The sequence below is a fragment of the Schistosoma mansoni genome, chromosome W, assembly GCF_000237925.1.
Source record: "Schistosoma mansoni strain Puerto Rico chromosome W, complete genome".
NCBI lineage: Eukaryota > Metazoa > Platyhelminthes > Trematoda > Strigeidida > Schistosomatidae > Schistosoma > Schistosoma mansoni.
The window spans coordinates 47,536,550-47,557,326 of record NC_031502.1 but is presented as its reverse complement, the minus strand read 5'-3'; the positions used below and the strand labels follow the sequence as shown (position 1 = coordinate 47,557,326).

At 32.0% G+C, this 20,777-nt stretch overlaps 1 protein-coding gene across 1 annotated transcript; it reads left to right on the top strand.

Annotated features, from left to right (window-relative positions):
• Positions 1-434: 434 nt before the first annotated feature.
• Positions 435-15,658, top strand: Smp_085380 (kelch-like ech-associated protein). Its single transcript, XM_018789938.1, has 6 exons — positions 435-1,479; positions 2,272-2,618; positions 5,608-5,691; positions 7,891-8,012; positions 13,244-13,420; positions 14,269-15,658. Exons 1-6 carry the CDS (start codon positions 496-498, stop codon positions 14,403-14,405), a joined length of 1,851 nt encoding a protein of 616 aa, XP_018655331.1. The 5' UTR covers positions 435-495; the 3' UTR covers positions 14,406-15,658.
• Positions 15,659-20,777: the final 5,119 nt, after the last annotated feature.

Genomic DNA, 20,777 nt, shown 5'->3' with positions numbered 1-20,777 from the left:
CGGTTGTGTCTAGACTATACATTACTCCGAAATACCATGTTTGCAACTTGTGTCGCATACTCGTAGGAGGCTTTTCAAACACTGTTGGAGATCAAGACTTGAAAAATTTAGAATGCATGTTTTTACAGTTCAGTTAAAATTACTTTATCAGCAAATGATTTGCATTAGCGCTTGACGCCTGTATTCTTCGTATCCGATCTTATTTTCTATTTTCTAATGCACTAATATATTTGTCTCTTTATTTTTCCCTTGGTTGACTGTTTTTATTCGTACAACTGTACAACATTTTATTTCCGTGACAAACTGCACATAACGGGCACTGGTTTCAAATCGAGAATTTTTTCTATCTATAAATGACGTCTTTCTAACGTAGTTGTTTGGTTCCTTGACTTTTGTAATGATTGTTTTCGACAGATTTTTTTTTTCCATTGATTTTACAGGAATCAATTTTAAATGATTAATCTCGTACGAATTAATCAGTCATAGTAAGAAAAAATGATAATGAAAGAAAATGTCGAAGATTTTCCCATGGATGAACTTTCTGTATCATCTACAAACCGTGATATTTCATCATCATTCCCTGATTTAGCCAATTCAGAATTGTATATCCCACATCCTACTTACATTCTACCTACATGCTCTTCAAATGAATCAAATGATAATTTAATTTGTATGAATTTCGAATTAAATCACTACTTAAAAGAGGCTATGAATACTATGTATGAATTATTTCAGTCTCAAAAATTAACTGATGTCACATTATGTGTAAATTCAGAATCGATTCAATGTCATCGAATTGTTTTAGCTGGTGCTTCACCATATTTCCGAGCTATGTTCACTGGTGAAATGCGTGAAGCACTTTTACATGAAATCAAATTACATTACATATCGGCAACTGCTTTAAAAAAGTTGATCGATTTTGCATATACCGGTAGAATACAAATAAGTGAACGGAATGTATGTGAATTACTCATAGCTGCTTCTATGATTCAAATGTCTCACGTTGTCCAAGCTTGTTGTAGTTTTTTAAAGCAGCAACTACATCCCTCAAATGCTATTGGAATTCAAGAGTTCGCACAGTCAAATAATTGTTCCGAATTATCGTTTGCTGCTCAAAAGTTTATTGATCAAAATTTTGGCGAAATAGTAAAACATGACGAGTTTCTAGGACTTCATCCTAACCAACTTTTAACTTTAATTAAACGTGATGAATTAAATGTACGAACCGAAGCGGAAGTGTATAACGCTGTTATCAGATGGGTAAATCATAATAGAAATTCAAGATCATCTACACTGCTTGAAGCTTTATCTGCCGTCAGATGCTATACACTTCCTCCTACATTTATACAAGGGCAAATAAAAAATTGTAGTCTTCTTGCAGGTTTCACTCCTGCAAAATCTCATTTACAAAATATTCTAGATGATCTTATTAAACACCGTCATATCTCAATAAATAAACGGACAGCTGGGTCAATGGAGGTATATTGGTTATCATTACTACAATTCTGTTTGGCTTTTTAAACCTATTTTTATATGTAAATGTTTACTTGACACTAGAATAGATTTTTGAACCACTGCTGTGTTCAGCCAATTTATTTGTAGTTAAATCTTTTCTTTCATAATAGCCGTCGAGCCATATCCCGAATTTTCGATTGAAGTCAAATTAAGAGACTGACTCTTAAAATATATTCATTTTCTGAGATTTTATCAGTCAGCTCCCACTGCGAATAGCTTGATTTCCTCTATTGTGAGTGTTATCTTTTAAATTAACCCTTCTCTACTGTAGTGTCTTGAAGAACATACTTCTATGGCCACTAGCTAGCTAAATTTTCTGTGTTCAGCTTTCCATGGTAGTTAACATCTCCCTCTTCGCTGTTCATTGTATTGATTTCTTTCGGTCTGTTGATATGAGTTGTGAGAACTTCTACCGATACATATTCATCCATGGTCCTACATCCCTTTTGATTTGCTGATTTCACCAATCAACTTATTATGGATATCTTATTAACTGTGCAGTTAGGCTTATACGTCATATTTTTTTGTGGTAAAAGCTTTCAGAAACTGGGTAGTAGTATTAACCCACTTCTAGTTATTATAAATAGTAGTATTGTGGATTTTTGATCTGAAACGTTTGACCAGTAAGTTTGGAGTTCTAATTTTTGTTTTGCCCTTTAGTACATAAACTGATACTTAATCACTGAATTGCATTTTTGACACTTTTTGCTAGTTCCTTTTGTGATGACTAGTTAGTTACATAATCTTATTTTCCAGATTCTTTACTCAGCTGGTGGTTATCTGCGTTATTCACTAAGTGCATTTGAATGTTACAATCCACTTACAGATAAATGGAGACGTCTACCAGATATACCTAGCCCACGTAGTGGCCTGTCTGCTTGTTCTGTACGTGGATGCGTTTATCTTGTAGGAGGTAGAAATAATAATGAACAGGGAAATATAGATGCACCTCACATGGATTGTTATGATCCAAGAAAAAATTGTTGGACTACATGTGCTCCTATGTCAGTGCCTCGTAATAGAGTTGCTGTTGGTGTTGTCGACGATATGATTTATGCCGTTGGTGGTTCAACCAATACAATGCATCATAAAAGCTCTGAAAAGTAAGTACTTAGTAAAGCTTGTTTTCTAACTGATAGTTTTACACTTAATTAATAGTGTATTGTTTATTGTATTATATTTGTATTATTATATTATCAATCCTAATGCAAACCTGACAATTATTCAAATGACCATAATCATGTTAAGTGACACATAACTCAAATACTTTTGACTCAATTAGTTGTAAATGTTAATATCATGAAATTTGGACTACCGATATTAGAAATCCATTAAGAACCAGGAAGTATTGAACAGTTGCTTCGTCCTAGTATAAAGCTACTCAGTAGTGCGCAACCACAATCACACCAAGGGCTAGACCTAAGACTTTCAGGTTCCTCGGCAAGCACTTAACTTTTCGGTTACTAAGTTGGCATCCAATAGTTTAGATTTCTAACTTCAGTTAAACTGCAATATTACTCGATCATTATCCCTTGTCATTGGTGAAAAACTGAAGTTCGACAATTTCCACAAAACTACCCTTTAGTAGTTAGACTCCTGTCACAAGTTATTTTTTACTCAAATTAGTAACATACTTTAACATCTATATATCATTATGGATAGTGTTCAAGATATTAAGTTGTAGTTCTTTATGTATATTTATTTTCAGTTAGATAAGATTAATTGGACATATTAAATTAGGGGTAATAATTTTTTTAAAAAACATAAACAATTCAAACATATTATTCTTATACTCTTTTCAAGTAGTTAGCAGAAATAAAAAATAGATACAAAAATTCCTTTGAATTTATTTATAATTTTTAAAATTTGAATATACATTGGATACTTATTCGAATTTGATTCTTAAATGTTAGTTACTATAATTAATCAAATGAAAAATATTCCTTAACCTGATTTACAAGTTCTTACACTTCCAATCAATAAGTAAAATACAATTATATGTATATATATATATATATAGCGAAACTTCGTCACAGTATATACTAGCGATTATACTTACAATCTGAACAACTTTTGTTCTCATTATTAATATTATTATATATCGGTGGTCATTTCCATAGTTCTTCTCTTTCCTCTTCATGCCGCGGTTTGGGCTACTACTACTGGCCTCATTGTTATTGTGTGGCACATATGTATTTAGTACCCCCTTATACCGATGTTTATGTGTTCAGATAAATAAATAAATAAATCTCTTCCCTCTAATTTTCCAGACAAACTGTAAATTTTTTACTAGTGAATGCCAATGAATGCATTTATTTGTCGACTGTCTGATTCCTGTGGATTCATATGTTTGACTTTGTCTAGTCCATACGTGTTTAGATCATATGACCTTGGACAGGTATTTTTTTTCATGTTTAGACCGATACAAACATGAACATAGATAAATCGACATATAGTTTCGCCTTGTCAAAAATGCATATCGTAATTTATGATTCGTTAAAATATGATCAAATTAATTCATTGAAAAGTAAAATATTCAACCTGTGTAGTTTCGACTTCCTTTAATCGATGCAATTTCTGGGTTATGTATATATTTTTAGATTAGTCTACATTTTCTTACTGTCGGCCTATTGATAACCGTTATTCTATTCTCTTTTGTCTACTCATTTACGTTATCATTTAATTTGAATGTATCTAGATAAAGTATATATAATGATGATTACAGTACATTTGCTTGCTTTCATTGTGTTTCTGTCCATTTTCAAAGGAATTTTACATCACAATTCAGCACTCCAAAGTACTGTATATATAAATCATTTGAGCATTTCCGTATAATTAATAAAAACATGCGCAACACACATTGTGATATGACAGTGATCGGTAATGATGATTTTCGCCGAAATTCTAGCTATGTGGTAAACTAAAATCAATCGGTTCATGATCTCAGTAAAAAACTTAACAATCTCCACAACCTCATACTGATAATTACTATGTGCTCACTAGTGACTAGCTTCTTTAGGGAATTCTCGGAATTCTAGTGAGAAGCCGTGACCAATGGAACTAATCCACGTCAGGTAGAGACAGGTATCTACCTCAGACAATGGAAGATGGTCACGCAATTTGGTGGATTGGTTGAAGTCATACATTAACACCAGCTCAGTGGTCTAGAGGTTAAGCGCTCGCGCGCGAGACCGAACGCTCTGGATCCAAATACCGCTAGCAGGGTCGTGGATGCTCACTGTTGAGGAGTCCCGTACTATGACGAAACCGCCATCCAGTGCTTCCAGGTTTTCCATAGTGGTCTAATATCAATCAATTTATGATCTCAATCAAAAAAATAAATAATAATCTGACTTGTTTGCCCAGTATTTGACTAGATCACAAATTCCAACCCCATAACACCTACTATTGTGTTTGTACAAACAGAAGCCAAGTTGTGTTTCACTAACCTTCACAAAAAGCTATGTGACTGAATGTTGACTGCGTAGATCTGTACTACCAGTATGCATAAGGAGGAAATATTCCTTGGTCATGTTTATAAATATAATAAACCTAAAGTATGCCGTCGAGCAACCTCGGGATTTTTAACTCTTTTGATTAAATAAGATAACAGCAAATCTGAGCTTACCGGTGATATGTTGATTTTACATAATTAATGGAATTTTCAAGTATATTTTGAGTTTGTAACTGTTAGAATCAAGGTTTAGGATTTAATTTGGTTAATGTGTGCTGTGTATAATTCATAGTTCTAACCCATAAACCCTAACCACAAACCCGTGTAGTATAGCTAAACCTTATCATGTAGCGTAGATTTTGGCTAATTACATAAACCCATACGATAAAAGTGTTGTGTTATAATGTACACAGCTGACCTACCTTAGTTTTTTTAAATTTCACCTACCATGGTTTATACCACCAATGATTACAGTAAGCTTTCTTATTAATAATAATTAACAATAGATCGATTTGATTTGGTCTACAGTCTAGTGTATGTAATCATTGGATTTATCAGTATTGTTATGATAAACGGCAGATTTATTCTTTATATATATATATATATATATATATATATAATTGTATTCTGTATTGTAGATATGATCCAGATATGGATCAATGGATACCGATAGCTTCTATGAATAGTCGACGAATTGGATTAGGTGTTGCCGTACTTAATCGGTAAGTAAATGATTACTACAAAGTTTGTTTACATTCCATGTAATTTTTTCTGTTTCTCGTTTCTTTATTTTGTCTTTTAAGTATAGTATTTCGTCCACATAGAAATTTCAGAACACTTTTTTGAAGAGAATTTCTTCTTACTTAACTGTGGCTAGTTCGATTAATTTAATAAAATCATGTATAAGTAGTGATTCAGAGTGTATTGTGATAAATTACTTACTTTTTACATCATAAGCTGTCCAACTTAACGTGACATATTCAACTAATTTATCTCCAATTATTCTGTTATAGAGGTTAATATGTAGTCTGTAACTAATGAATTGTACTGTTGATATCGTGAAATGACATCTAATGTATGTAATATGCTTCAAAAATACAGTCAGAATATATTTAGTTCTCATATTTGATACAAATCGAAACATCAATGTATGATAAACTTGACTAATTGTAATCAAATAAAAACCATGTTCAATAAAAAAATGTTCGCAAAATGGTTGGTATATTTGTGAAAATTCGTAGAACCACATACACAAGACTAAATTCATTGAAGTCTTTCCATATAACAAAAATGTTAACTGTCAACTAATTAGTATGAGGTAACACATCACACAATACATGTTAGGCATATTAGATACGTTTTCAATAACTATAATTTGAACTCATCACTCCTTACTGGTATGGACGAAGAATGAGATACATCGAATTTGACTTCAACTCTTGCACAAAAACATGCACTATTATCACTAGGGCGTTTCGTAACAAATATATCTTTCCTGATAGACATCACTCATAGATTGTTAGGATTGGATCAGTGAATCGACAGACATGATGACTTCTTGTTGAATTTTCTTCATTCCGTTTACTTGTATTTCTTAAAAATAAATATTGACTAATTTGATTGTGAATTTCGCTGGTCTACTTGTATTTATTTCTAAACTAAACATTTCATAATATTTATTTGATTAACACTTTACATATTCCAGATCATCAATCATACAGTTATAATGTACATAACAAGAATGCTTTGTTAATGGGAAATGTTCTTTGTGAATGTATTAACAGAATGAATATTACGTGTGTATATTTGTAGGATTATGAGTGTAGTTACTTGAATTGACTAGATAATTTCACAACATTTATGAAAGAGATCAGATCAAGTTGATTTGATAAATGTCGTGTTTAGCTTTATACTTAAATCATAGCCTTTACCAGGGACTATTTAAAAGTTATTAAACTTTAAACTAATTAGTGTAAATGAGAAACATTAACTTAATTTTCAAAATGAATAACACATTGTGGACTACTCCAATTCTTATTTCTATCACTCTTTGATCATTTCAGAGTCTGATCCCATTAGGAGAATCGTTTTTATTATATTGACTATCTATTAATAGATACAATCACTTTTTTTCTCAAATTGCACTAAGTGATGTTAATGAGCTACGCTAAACGATGATTTGTGCTTACAAACCTTAAGGATGAATATCTTATTTAGAATTAATTATTTAATTGTTTAATTATTATTTTTTAAAATTGTACTCTAATTGAGAACTAAAATTAGATGAACTGATGAAACTATAAAAGTTTTTGGTATCAATCTTTATGTACACTTTGTCCAGTGAAAAAATTGAATTATGATTCTAAAATATAAAATACACCGACCGTACCTTTTAAAATATTTCCCGTTTGTTACGACGCACTTGCCTTGTATCCCTTCTGATTTCGTAAAACATCTTGGAAAATCTTCAGAAGTTTGACTTTCAAGTTTCCTTGTTAGCAGACGTTTCTATCTTGCATTGTCTTTTCATTCTTCACCAACACCCACCAGTCAGTCAGTTATAACGTAGGACTAAGTACTACTAAAACTATTGATCTACTTGTAATGAGTTTTTTCTTCTTCGGTAGATTAAGTTTTATAAGCAGTCCTCAACATTTGATGAGTTTTCTGAAAGCTTTTTTTAGAATTTAGTGTTTATTCACTATTCTATTTGTTCATTAGTCTAAATCGTTGACAAGAGCTGAAAACAACATCTCTACCCCATCTTCGTAAGAACTTTAAGAGTTTTTTTTAAGGTGCTATTAATTTCTAAATTATAAAATAGAATTAGTCCAGAGATAAGAAATATGTAAATCTACTCTCATATTTATTGAACAGAGTTTGTGTTATTTACATACTATTTTTAAAAAAAATATTTTTAGCTTATTATACGCTGTTGGTGGTTTTGATGGTGAAAAACGTTTGAATACAGTTGAACGTTATGATCCGGAAAAGGATCATTGGGAAGAGTTAGCTTGTTTAAATCGAGCTAGATCCGGTGCAGGTAAGTTTGGAGTTATTTATTTACTTATATATATATATATATATATAGTGTTTATTTGTTAAGGTTTCTTTAAATTGCCTTTAATTTCCATGATACTATTAACGTGAGTAATATTGGAAATCGGTAAAGATTTTTTGTATAGTTGAGATCATGAGTCAATTGAAGCTAAACCACTATGGGAAACCTGGTAACATTGGACGGCCGTTTCGTCCTATTGTGGGACTCCTCAGCAGTGCGCATCCACGATCCCGCCTCGCGAGATTCGAAACCAGGAATACTTAATCTATAGACTATTGAGTTAACATTTAAGGATGTTATAATGTCTATGATCTTGCGCAATTAATAATTCCCATATTCTAAAATAAAACGCTTTTTACCAGACACATAAACATTGACTTTACTTAAAAAAACAATCCAGATGTGTATTTAATAATTCTTTTGTGAACAGCTTCAGTGCTTTCACTTAACTTTGAGTCGTTTATTTTATTTCTTTCATTTAAAGATTCACATATTTTATACTGGACTTTAATCCTGTTTAACTTTTTAAAATGTTGATTATATGAGGTCAATCAAATAACGGTCAGCGATTTAAGAAAAAAGAGAGGAAGAGAGAGAAGTGTTCCGTTAGTGAAATAGTAGTTTACAATTCAATTTTCCTCACTGAAGTGTACTTTCTTCTTGTCAATATGTTCCGTTTCCATTTTCGCCGTTTTTGTTGTTGCCCTTCCTCCCATCTTTAACAAAGTATGCTTTTGAATGTTTTGTTTCATTCTGTCTTTCCGCACTGTTTTGTGCACAATTTTCTTATCTCTCTCTCTCCCTCTGATGTATGTGTGTTGGTAATGCTTTTGTGTATAATAACTTTTCTATGGTAAATCATGTGTCTGTCAGTTTGACATTTCTTATCTAGTTATATCTTTTTTATCACTAAAGTTAATTTGAAGTGTTACATGAATAAGAATCAGTTAATCAATTGGTTTACTTATTAAATCATGTTGGTACAAGGTGTACTAAACAGTTTATAGTATAGTCTACAATTTAGCTGTAATATACAAACTTTTTAAACGTCATAATCAGCCCAACAGAAATAAAAATGAAAATTAAACTGCGTAGGTGGCTATATTTTTAAATAATGGACGAAGTATTTTTTTTTTATCAATCATGCAGATATTTATGTTGGTAGGCTAATACATATATGAGAACAGGTAGACGGTGGCTATGGTTGAGTGATTAACCTATTTACTCACTATAAATTGACCCCACGCTTCATTTAACCTAACATGGAACTTTAAAATATCATTATTTGATTTTGTTTTGGTAAGTCACTTTTTTGTACAAATGACCTTTTAATCTGAAAACATTTTTCATAGATGACTACTGGATAAATATTTCGTATGAAGGCAGCATAAAGAGTTTGAAGCTCATCACTAGTGATTACACCTAAGATGACCCCCTTCACGTATACCGTACCGAAAAGTTATTTGACAATAATAAAAAAAACAAGTGTCAACTTTCTTAATGAAAGTGTTCTGTGTAACTAATGTTTCCTAATTTCATAGTTAAGTATATTTCAGTTTACTATTACTATTAACCAACAAGCTTTTTAATGAATATTATGAAGGAAAATAAGTAAATTCAGTTCAATGCCAATCAAAACGGAGTTTTTTTCCTCTTAATAAAAAAAAATAGAATTACGTTCGTATTGATTGTTATGCTTAGTTTCACTGGGATAACTAATTTTTGAGTGAAATAAAATTTCTCAACCACTGAGCTTCTGTCAGTCATATATATATATTCTGGAAATTATAATAAGTCACGTTTCATTATTATCCACCACAATAGTTTGTTCATTCTTAGACAGCATACTCATTTTGTTTATTATACTTGTTCAAATAAATGTTTCTGACTAAACTGTGTTTAAACCAGTCAACGGAGCGAGTCAGTATGACTCATACATATTTTTCACTTCATCACGACTTAATCTTTGCTTCTCATTGATCTCCTTTGCTATTCTTCTTTCTACAGATAATTGTTGTTTTCTTTCTGTTGAATAGTTCTGTTACGCAGTTTGACTTCTCTGTCTGTATATCTTTACGTTCCTATGGACGTGTGTTTGTGCTTATATATTCGTGCATCTCTGAAGGAATTTTCATTATTATCTGGTACATGTAGCCTAATTGTCTAGATTTTACTTGTGTGTTTTTTTCTCTCACTAAATTATTTTGATATTCATGTCGATTTTGACTTTTGTTAATTTATCAACTTATTATGTTATGCATTTATTTGTAATATCACATCTTCAATCGTATGTGTACACATATATCTATATATCAACAGGTAGTAAGAACGCAGAACATTTGAGAAATCCTGTGTGTATTCACTTGTGTGTATCAGTAAAAAATAGGAGAGATTGTTCAACTTTTTTTCTACCTATCTATCTATTTATCCATTTGGTTTCGTCTGCTTGCCTAGCTGTCTATCTACCTAACGGTTATTTACATTTAATAATTATCTACTTCGTTTAATGGTGATAATGAACTTTTTTTATCCAAATCATCATCGTAGACTGTATTTGGTTTATTATAATTAAAACTATTATCCGTAGACAGACTGTCAGTTGTTGCGACTTGTGTTTTGTTGTGCTCTAAAGACTTGTTGTTGTTATGATTATTGTTTTTTTGTCGTTGTTGTCGTCATTATCAATATCGTCTACTTACTTGTATGTATGTATGTATTTATGTATATAGAAGTATCTGTATACATAAACACACGCGTAAACATTTATGTCTGGGTCCGATTCCAGATTGTTATTATCAACCAGTTTTTTTTCATGTATATTGCCAATCTGTTCTCTTTTCTCACCAGATCAACAATGTTGGTATTCTCTGTCTGGTTTTCCTCTTGTCGTTGTCCTATCTTTTTCATAACTTCTTTTTAATAATAGTAATGTTAATAAATTGGTTTTACTTAAAGACATGTACTATTTCTGTCTGCCTGATAATACCAGTCCCTGTCTGTTTATTGGCCTGTCTAATTATCATATAGTCCCTACTGTTAGTAGTGTAAAACATACATAACACTTTAGTAGAATGTTTATATGGAACATTTCGGCTTAGTCCTAAAAGAAATACAGTTCCTTATTTTAAAGAAAGAGAATGACAACAGTTTTACAGTTTTGTCATGAGAAAGAATACTGTAAAAACATTTTTCATATTATTTTTACATTTATTATTATCATTATCACTATTATTTGTACAATATACATTTCATAAAACCTGATTTCCTATGAGTAGTTTGGCTTTATTTGAACTTACTGATCAAAGCTACGGAAATTAGCGAGTTTTTCTAGTTAACTCCATTGTTCGAAGGGTTAAAAATATTTCATTGAAACCATAGTCCGATCAAAGTTATCTCACCGTTGAAAACATGGAAGCACTGAACAGCCGTTTCGTCCTAGTACGGGACTCTTCAGTGGTGGGCCCCCACGACCCACAAGCGGGAACCGAACTTAAAATCGTTGGTCTCAGGTACAAAAACTTAACCTGTAGACTACTGAACTGGAATCCGGTAGTGTACAGATATAACTTCAGTCAGTCCATGACAGCGCACGATTATCTTCCAATGTCTTCGGTCAGTGTTTTACTCAAACCCTCTACATGGCTTGGTCCCACTTACTTACTTACGCCTGTTACTCCCAATGGAGCATAGGCCGCCGACCAGCTTTCTTCAACCCACTCTGTCCTGGGCCTTTGGTCCCACTAGTTAAACACATTGACTGAATCGAGAAAAAAAGTTGAGTTGAAGAACAAGAAACATCTTCAACGGTAACACCAGCATTAATTTAATAATCCTCAACCCACTCTGGTATACTAATAGTCAAGTGTTTAGTTCACTGTGGCAAAGTATTTTAAATTAACAGACTAACTTATTATTATCAGAAGGGGGTTTGTGGAGATTTCAGTATTTTTCATAGTTGAAATCATGAGTCAATTGAGGCTAGACCACCATGAAAAAACCTGAAAGCACTGGACGACCGTTTCGTCCTATTGTGGGACTCCTCAGTGGTCTAGTGGTTAAGCGCTCTGAAGCGAGACTGGTAGGCCCTGGGTTCGAATCTCGCGAGGCAGGATCGTGGATGCGCACTGCTTAGGAGTCCCACAATAGGACGTGACTTATTGTTATTAAACATACGACAAGCACATCATTTTTAGTTCACTTCGTTGCCATCTAATAGTTTACATTGCAAGCTTCAATCAGTTCATGGTATTGTGATAATGTAGTATCATTGTTGGATGAATGTCTCATACTTGTTATAATTTAACTCTATTAGTCATAGCTCCTCCACAGAATTCCTGGGACAGGATTATTATTATTATTATTACTATTATTATTAGCATACGAGGTTTGTGGAGATTGTTAGATTTACATCGATGACATCGTGAACTGATGTTAGTTAGTTATCCAATCCATCCTGGTTTCCAATGGTTGTTTAACTAAGTCCAGTCGGTGATGTAATCCATGATAGTTTATTATTATAAGAAGTTTCGTCCGATTGTGAATTAGTGATTACTTCATAGTAATTAGGTGATGAGAATTTTTCGAAGTCACTGAAGAAAATAAGAATCATATTCTTGTAGAAATTAAGTCTATTATTTGCAAAACGAACTTTGTATTACTCTACACTAAACAGTTGTCTAGTCATTTTCGGATATTGTAACTTGACCTAGGTTGTCATTATGAATGATAATGATAAGAACTAGTAAATTTTAACCTAATATATTTGAGATTTGAATTAAAATACGATACAGCTCCCAGAGTTCTAGGTAGACGCTACAATGACAGTCTTGGACTCAGGTATTCCCACAATCCCACAATCTGCCTTTCTGAAAACAGGTCTTAACGCAGACTTCTGCTTTCCCTAGTGTAATAAGAGGACGAAGATTATCAGAACTATGTGATGTATTAACCTAATACATTTCATATATATATATATATATATATATATATATATATATAATTGTGTTATTAGTCCAGGATTGAGAACTATCTTATCATTATGATAAACTCTGAATGTATATTCCAATTGTTAGCTGTTTCATGTATATGTGTATAGCTTGTTAGTGTCTATCTGTTTATCTATTAATCAGTAATCGATCAGTCTGTTAATTATTCAATATTTTCTCTTTATTTCTTCATATATATACATATATTTTTGTGAAAAACATGTAAAGGTGTTGTTGCACTTGGTGAATACATTTATGCAATTGGTGGATATGATTCTTGTAGTCAGTTAAATACAATGGAACGTTATGATCCTAAACGAAATTGTTGGGAATATTGTGCATCTATGCTACATCCAAGATCAGCATTAAGTGCTTCAGTATGGGGAAATGAAATATGGGTTTTTGGTGAGTCAGTAAATGTGTGAATATATGAACAAAGTTTTTTAAATGAAGTCACATTTTATTTTTATTATTACTATTATCATCTAACATTTTCTTATTCACTTATATGTTTAATGTATTGGTTGAGGATGAAGTCCGATGGTCATGTCCTAGACCGTTAAGTGTCCTGCATAACTGGTGTCTTACATGTTATTTACATTTTAAACGAATAGTATGAAGCCTTCTTTTCTTTCGTTGTAATATTGTGTCTGTCATTTCTGATAAATCTTCTGACTGAACGTTTGGATCGGTTTTCTAAGCTCTTCTAATAACCACAGGCTAACTCTACACGATAACTTGAACACGAGAGAGAAGGTGCAAAATATGGAAAGAACGCTTTACTCCAAGGTTAGTTTGTGCACAGAAAATGGGGGGTATTTATAAGATTTCAGACGACCTCGGGCTTCTGAAAAGTTCTGGAACCCTACCAAACATAGTAGCAGGATAGGTATTTGTCCAATCAGAAATGTGACACGTGACCCATTACTTTCTAGATGCATTCTAGAAACTCCTATTCAGTGCTAATTGTATAAAATGTTCCTCAGAGTTTTCAGGACCGCTTTGGGTTTTTTTCGAGGAATTTTCGGAGTCTCTCTATCGATTTTGTAGTTAGTAAGTAGCTTGGCTCATTTTCCAGATTGAACTAAAAGATCGGTCTTTAAATCGAGTTTCACTCAATACTATAAGTTGTCCTGAAATTGACAAATGTAAACTCTCTATTAATCAAAATTGATAAATTCTTTGTTCCCTTAAAATTTTTTATTATTATTATTAATGTTAAGTGCTCTCGTTGTTCACGTTTTTATGTTTAGGTGGCTACGATGGAAGTGAATTTCTAGCCAGTGTTGAAGTTTATAATCCAATTAAAGATCAATGGACTGAACGAACGTTTATGGATTGTGGTAAATCTGGGCATGCAGTTGTAGTTAGTCGTGGACCATCATTTTGATTGACAATGTAAACTATTTTGTTTTTACCAAAAAACAAGATATATTTCCTCATTTAAATTGAAATGTATAGAGAAAACAAACGAGCAGGAGATAGAGAGAGAAGATCGTTCAAGCTCTCTGTGATTTCACCCACTTTTTTGTCTGTTTCTGTTTATTAGCGCCAATATATAACCATCAACCTTTCAATTTTCTCCCTCCTCGTCCTTACTCCTTCTAGTCTCTATTACGCTTACCAAATATTGTAATTACAGCAACAATCGTAGTAATAGTTAAAGTCATTAGAAATCTTACTCTGAAAAATACTAAAACAGTGCTAACCAACTATGTTTTATAATGTTTTTCTCCTTCCTTTTTTTATTCATCCAGAATAATAATCATAAAGATTGTGAACATAACTAAAGATTTCACTGCTTCTCCCGTATATATGTCTATATGTACTACTGAACGAATGAAAGCTAACTTAAATTGTACATTAGTTCTACTCCTTCTGGTATTCTTCTATATAAATTTATCTCATTGTAAAATATATTTTCAAACTTGTTTGCCCTTTTTACAGTTTTAAAAATTTACTATACCCATGTCTACCAATAATATTAATCATAACAGTAGTAATAATATTGCATATTGTACTTTATATATATATATATATATATATATATATAATTTCTTTCGCCCTATTCTGTTCGTACATGTACCAAAGTAGGTGCCTGTGTTTACTCCACCATTCTCTCGACTTCATTTCTATAGTATAGGGGATCTAATTCCTCATTTTCTGTACATAAAAAGGTTATATTGGTGTTAATTTGATTTTTTTTGAGTATTCTTTGGAACCTGTTGTACATTAATTGCATTGTTTATTTTTTGTCTTGTGTATATCTTGTTACTGTCCTTTTTTAATCCAACCTACTAGTAGTTGCATTGTGTACATGAAACTTTAAAATGTAGTTATCTCTATCTTTATATATATACCCATTAAATCGTTGGGGAAGATTTTAACTTTTTACTACTACTGCCACTATTACTCATAAAAATGGCGTCTGTTTTATTTTCCTGGAATAAACAGTTGATATTTGTGGATGTAAATGATAGAAAATATTTTCAATATTTCATAGTTTTTCCCTTTCTTTTTAAAAATTTTCAAGGAGATACACATGCACTTTGCTTTGTTTGTTCAGAATTCGAAAATGTCAATTGACCTGACATGATAGACTTTGTATTAGATTGGTGTTCTTAATTTTATACCTTGATTTTTAATTAGTGTACTTTGTATGTTCAGGTAATTGCATTCGTTTCAGTAACAAATTAAGCTAGGCACTACGTTTAATGTAATTCTACATTAAGTGAGTACAGGTTTTAGAGTTTTGAAATTATTTTCTCGTGATTCAAATGCGGTTGGTCATTTAAGTTGGTTGATGGCGTTTGTTCATACTGATGACTTTTGATCGGTTACTTTTTCCTTTTGAATTATCCATTATACGTTTTCTTGTTCTAATATACTGGATAACTTTTGGATATACCGGAAATGGCCACTAAATATTGTTATTCCCTGTCATGTTTGTCTATTTTTTGATGATAATCAATTTATTGGAATGAAGTTTCCACCACTTTAAACGACTCGATATCGCTTCGCACTGTGATTATAGATAGTTTAAAGAACTGGGCAATGAATTTTGGGTTTAGGCCTCGAGCTAGATATCAGAAAAGCGTGTCTGCAGTCTTGAAGAAACTATTCCTATCTAAACGATTTGCAACACTCCACCTAACGATTTTGTTGACACGATGTACCGAGTTTTGCCACTGACCCTGAAGTCGAATATCTTTCCTGAGATCACTGTGTAAACGAGATGTTTACCACTTGAGTCTTCACACCACAGATGTTTCTTCTTGTCATTAACATTAACTTAAGATTGTAAGGAACTGTCATCTGACTATTTTATAGAGTACAGACAACTGACTCTCTCAACCTGTTTACTATATCTGTCCCCCTCACCACTACTCTAATAAAAACCATTCGAAATGAGAAAAAGCCATTACATTCTTGCCATATGATATCACTTCTTAAAGTTTACATACGAAATGAAATTCTTATGAATATCAAGAGAATCTTCAACAGTGTAAATCATTGTACATTTCAAGCTATATTAGTAATGTCTAGAATATTATTAATCTCAATGGCTATCAATTACAACTGAAAGTCAAGTGTTCATCTTTGTGGTGTGTTGCTGTATTTTTATTGTTCTCACCTATGTACACTTCATTATGATTATTTTATTCAATGAATGATAAAAGTGTCGATATGAAATTAGTTATTTTAAAATGATTTACATAATAAGTGATAATTCGAGAAATATCTCGTTGGCTAGTCAATTAAATGATCTTTTCTTACTGGGCTAGTTACCTACAAGGAAATATATCTCTTAATTAAATGTTTACACTCCATAATGATAATTAATATCAATATAATCTGTGTTTATTTTGACGGTAATATCAGAGGTCACTAATGATGGACAATATCTCTATTTATACATATTTAAAGTAAATAATTCTTGTTATAATAAAAAGGTATATGGTTTAAGGAACACCTTAAAATAACTGCGATGAATTTCCAGCCAATCAGAAAATAGCTTATATAAATGAATTGTTTATAGAAAAGGAAATAATGTTGTAGTGCCATGCTTCGCTAATTGTTCACCTCGATAACCGTTATAATACAAATCTTAACGGTGCATAAAATCAGAAAGCAAAGAAAAGCGGCAACTACAGTTTTATTAACTAATGACTCAGGCCGGAAAGCTATAAGCACATGAGAAATTATCAGCGAGCAAGCGAAAATAATGCACATTGGAGATGGCGGATAAGCCAACTGACTTTAATCAAGAGTTAATCAATATTTATACTCAGATAAAATAAATTACAGACATGTAATGATTGGGATTAGGAGTGTACACACATATACGCTCATATAAAAAATAGGGTTAATAAGTGAATAATTAACAAGGTCAAAACGGGACTCATGATGGATAGGTAAATTGGCTTGTCCAGAAGCCAGAATAAAGTATATGAGCTTAACATAACAACCGATACTACAATGTCTCTAGATGTGTAGACCAGTTTTAAGTGATCAGTAAATCTATTGATATCCTGTATAGGTTATTCTACCTATAAGACGACAAAAAAACAATGACATAAACTCATTTTTATGAAGATAGATTTTCAACCTTTCAAATCTTTATTAGGACCTATACGGATTTTGCTCTATGATGGGGAAAACATTTTCAGAGTTTTTTAACAGTATACAGAAGTATTTTTTCTGCTCGTTTTACATTGATCGATTCATCCCTATTATCTTTTTACTGAGATGGAATAACGAACTACCTACCAAGTGTTTTTACACTTAACTGAATCAACTTATTTTAGAGTCAAAATGTATGTATCTAGCTTCTTCAAATAAAGTCGAAATGTCTTTTGTAGAATGTGTCAACCATGATCTCATGTGCAGTTGAACGCAAAAATATCTAAAATTCCAGCGAATATAATGTTCCTAGATAACCGAGTCGAGTTTCAATGGTTTGGGTTTTAATTGTTTGTGGTATAGCTTGACCATTATCCGATATCGTTGGTAGATTACTGTCTCAATTATCGTAAAAAGGGAAACTCCACAACACCTTAAAGGAAATTAGACATTTGTTAAAGCTACTAAGGCTGATCGAATAGTGTATGACACTCCTGTTGTATGCTAGATTCAAAAACAGTTGTATGATATATATATATACACTCCGCTCCTTTAATGGCCCTATTCCAAACATGGGTTGGCGAAATCAGTACATGAAACCAAATCATAAAATCACTGTTGCACTGAGTCGTTCAAGTGGGTGAAGATTACCTGGTTAGCGTCCGCGCGAATAAAGTAACCAGAGGTTATGGACCTTGAGTGAAATGGCTCAAAATTGATCGCAGTCGTACAAATGCATTCTTTTTTTACCATTCATTATTTCTCAATTCATATTGTCTGCCTAACCTCGTATAGTACTACTGATATCGTCTATGTTACTGCTACTTCTACCCTGGATAATTTCATCTCGCTCTTTCAATATGGTACGACAACTTGAATCGATAAAAATGTGTGCCAGGTCTTATTCTGATTATAAATACTACCTGAGTCTTAAAGCTATTCAGCAGAGATCAAACTTTTATATTATTTTGACTAAAAAACAGCTTTATCTCAGAGAGTTCAGTATTATTAGTATGAATCGAGAAATTCATTTTTGCAATTTTTGTTAGTCAGACGATTTAACGACAAACAACACAGAAATAGTTCAAATACAGTTAATGATCAATGACGATTTCGACTTTATTTGAGACTTCAACAGTTTTGTTATGACTTTGTTTAGAAAAGAAACATAAAATCTGAAGTATCGTTATTCAATCCTTCCTAGAACTCACTGATTCGTCAGATGAAGTCCCTCCAGGTATATATAAAGTCACAGAATTGAAGAGGATTTTATAAACATTTTAAAAGTGATTAAACTATGGTTTAAGCATAATTATTTAGAATTATGCTTAAATGTATGCTCATTTATCAGTCTAAAGCATTCTTAAAGCTAACACTTGTAAGATTTTGCATTTTCCCGTTGCTAACGTTAAGGAATTTAGCTGATTAGTCTTCTTGATGTATGCGAATCCCATATGAATTTCTTCAATATTATCATTAGGTCACTAGTTTTTAATAGAGTTGGACAGTAGCTGACAATGTAGTCCAGAACTCATATCTCGTAATATTTATGAATTGGTAGTCTTATGAACCTATGTGCCGGTATTGATGTCCAAGTACCTAACGCTAACGCTTTATCTACTGAGTCTATATATAGCGATTGGCTAGTTTAATAGGTATGCAGTTGATTTGTAAGGGTTTGTATTTTTCTACCATCAGTATTAAGGACTACAATGGATCAGTCTCTGGTCGCTCAAATCAGTGTTTATCTGGACTCAGTGAACAATGCGTTGCTGTTTGAATTGAAAAGTTGAGTCTCCCGTGTGAACATCAACATTGGAATACATGTAGAATTAACTGACGAATCCCACTGCTAGCCACTATCCCACTTTAATAAAAATCCATTGAATTCGCCTATTACTCTCATCAAATTATCAGGATAAAACAAACTATTTTCACTATCATTGTTTTCGTTGCTGTTGTTGTTACAAAAAATATTTATTTAGCATATTTTAGTTGAGCAATTCGCATAACATTAATTCTTTTAGAGAAAAACAATCCTTATTTGTTATAAAAACTAATGTGGTTAAAATTTGTCTGACCTGATTTGTCTAGACTGAAATCAGTGTGTGAGTTCGAGTGTTGTTTTGTCTAAGAAATTACATGACTTTGATTTTCCCTCTCATTTACATTGAGATAAAACTGGAATACAAAATTCATGATACCATATATACTCTTTGTCTAGGCCACTACTACTTACTATTTGTTGTGAATTTATATATGCTTAAATTTAGTGTCAATGACTAACAATGAGAATGATTTTGGTTATATTTTAAAATCTAGGAAGTGTTGAATAAATCGAAAATGGTTACTATTATCAATTTATTAGTGGATTATTGACATTTTTTTCAAATTTGAGATTCCAGAAGTGTTCTAAGCTACTAAGTTTTACTGTGGACGTACCACTCTGGGTAACGGAATTCAACTTAAAATTGAAGATGTCGTTCTGAACACGATACTATACAACAGTAGTTCAGAATCCTCTTTTTTCTCCGTAGAAGTAAAAAAATTCATCAATAACTACACATAATCGCAATTATTAGAGAAGTAGGATTGAAATTCAGACAACTTCTTAATAATTATATAGGAATTTTCAGCAAAACGTCTATAGGTTTGTGAAAATGTTAATCATTAAAAAATGTGAGGGCTATTTGTGGGTTTGGATAGAGCTAATTCTACTTTCGAATCTGTCACAGAAATATTTAACCCATTTACAAATGTTACAAGCAATGCGAAAACCAGCTGTTTTACCTAGTGTTATGTCATCTCTCTTATATTCATGAATGTCAAGTCTTATTTAACTGGTTTTCCATTGTTCTAAAGAAAAAAAATTGAGTTGAAAAGTAAACACATTATGAAATTGTTTAAAATGTGGTGCACTCAGATACGACATTTATCAAATCAACTTGATCTGATCTCTTTCATAAATGTTGTGAAATTATCTAGTCAATTCAAGTAACTACACTCATAATCCTACAAATATACACACGTAATATTCATTCTGTTAATACATTCACAAAGAACATTTCCCATTAACAAAGCATTCTTGTTATGTACATTATAACTGTATGATTGATGATCTGGAATATGTAAAGTGTTA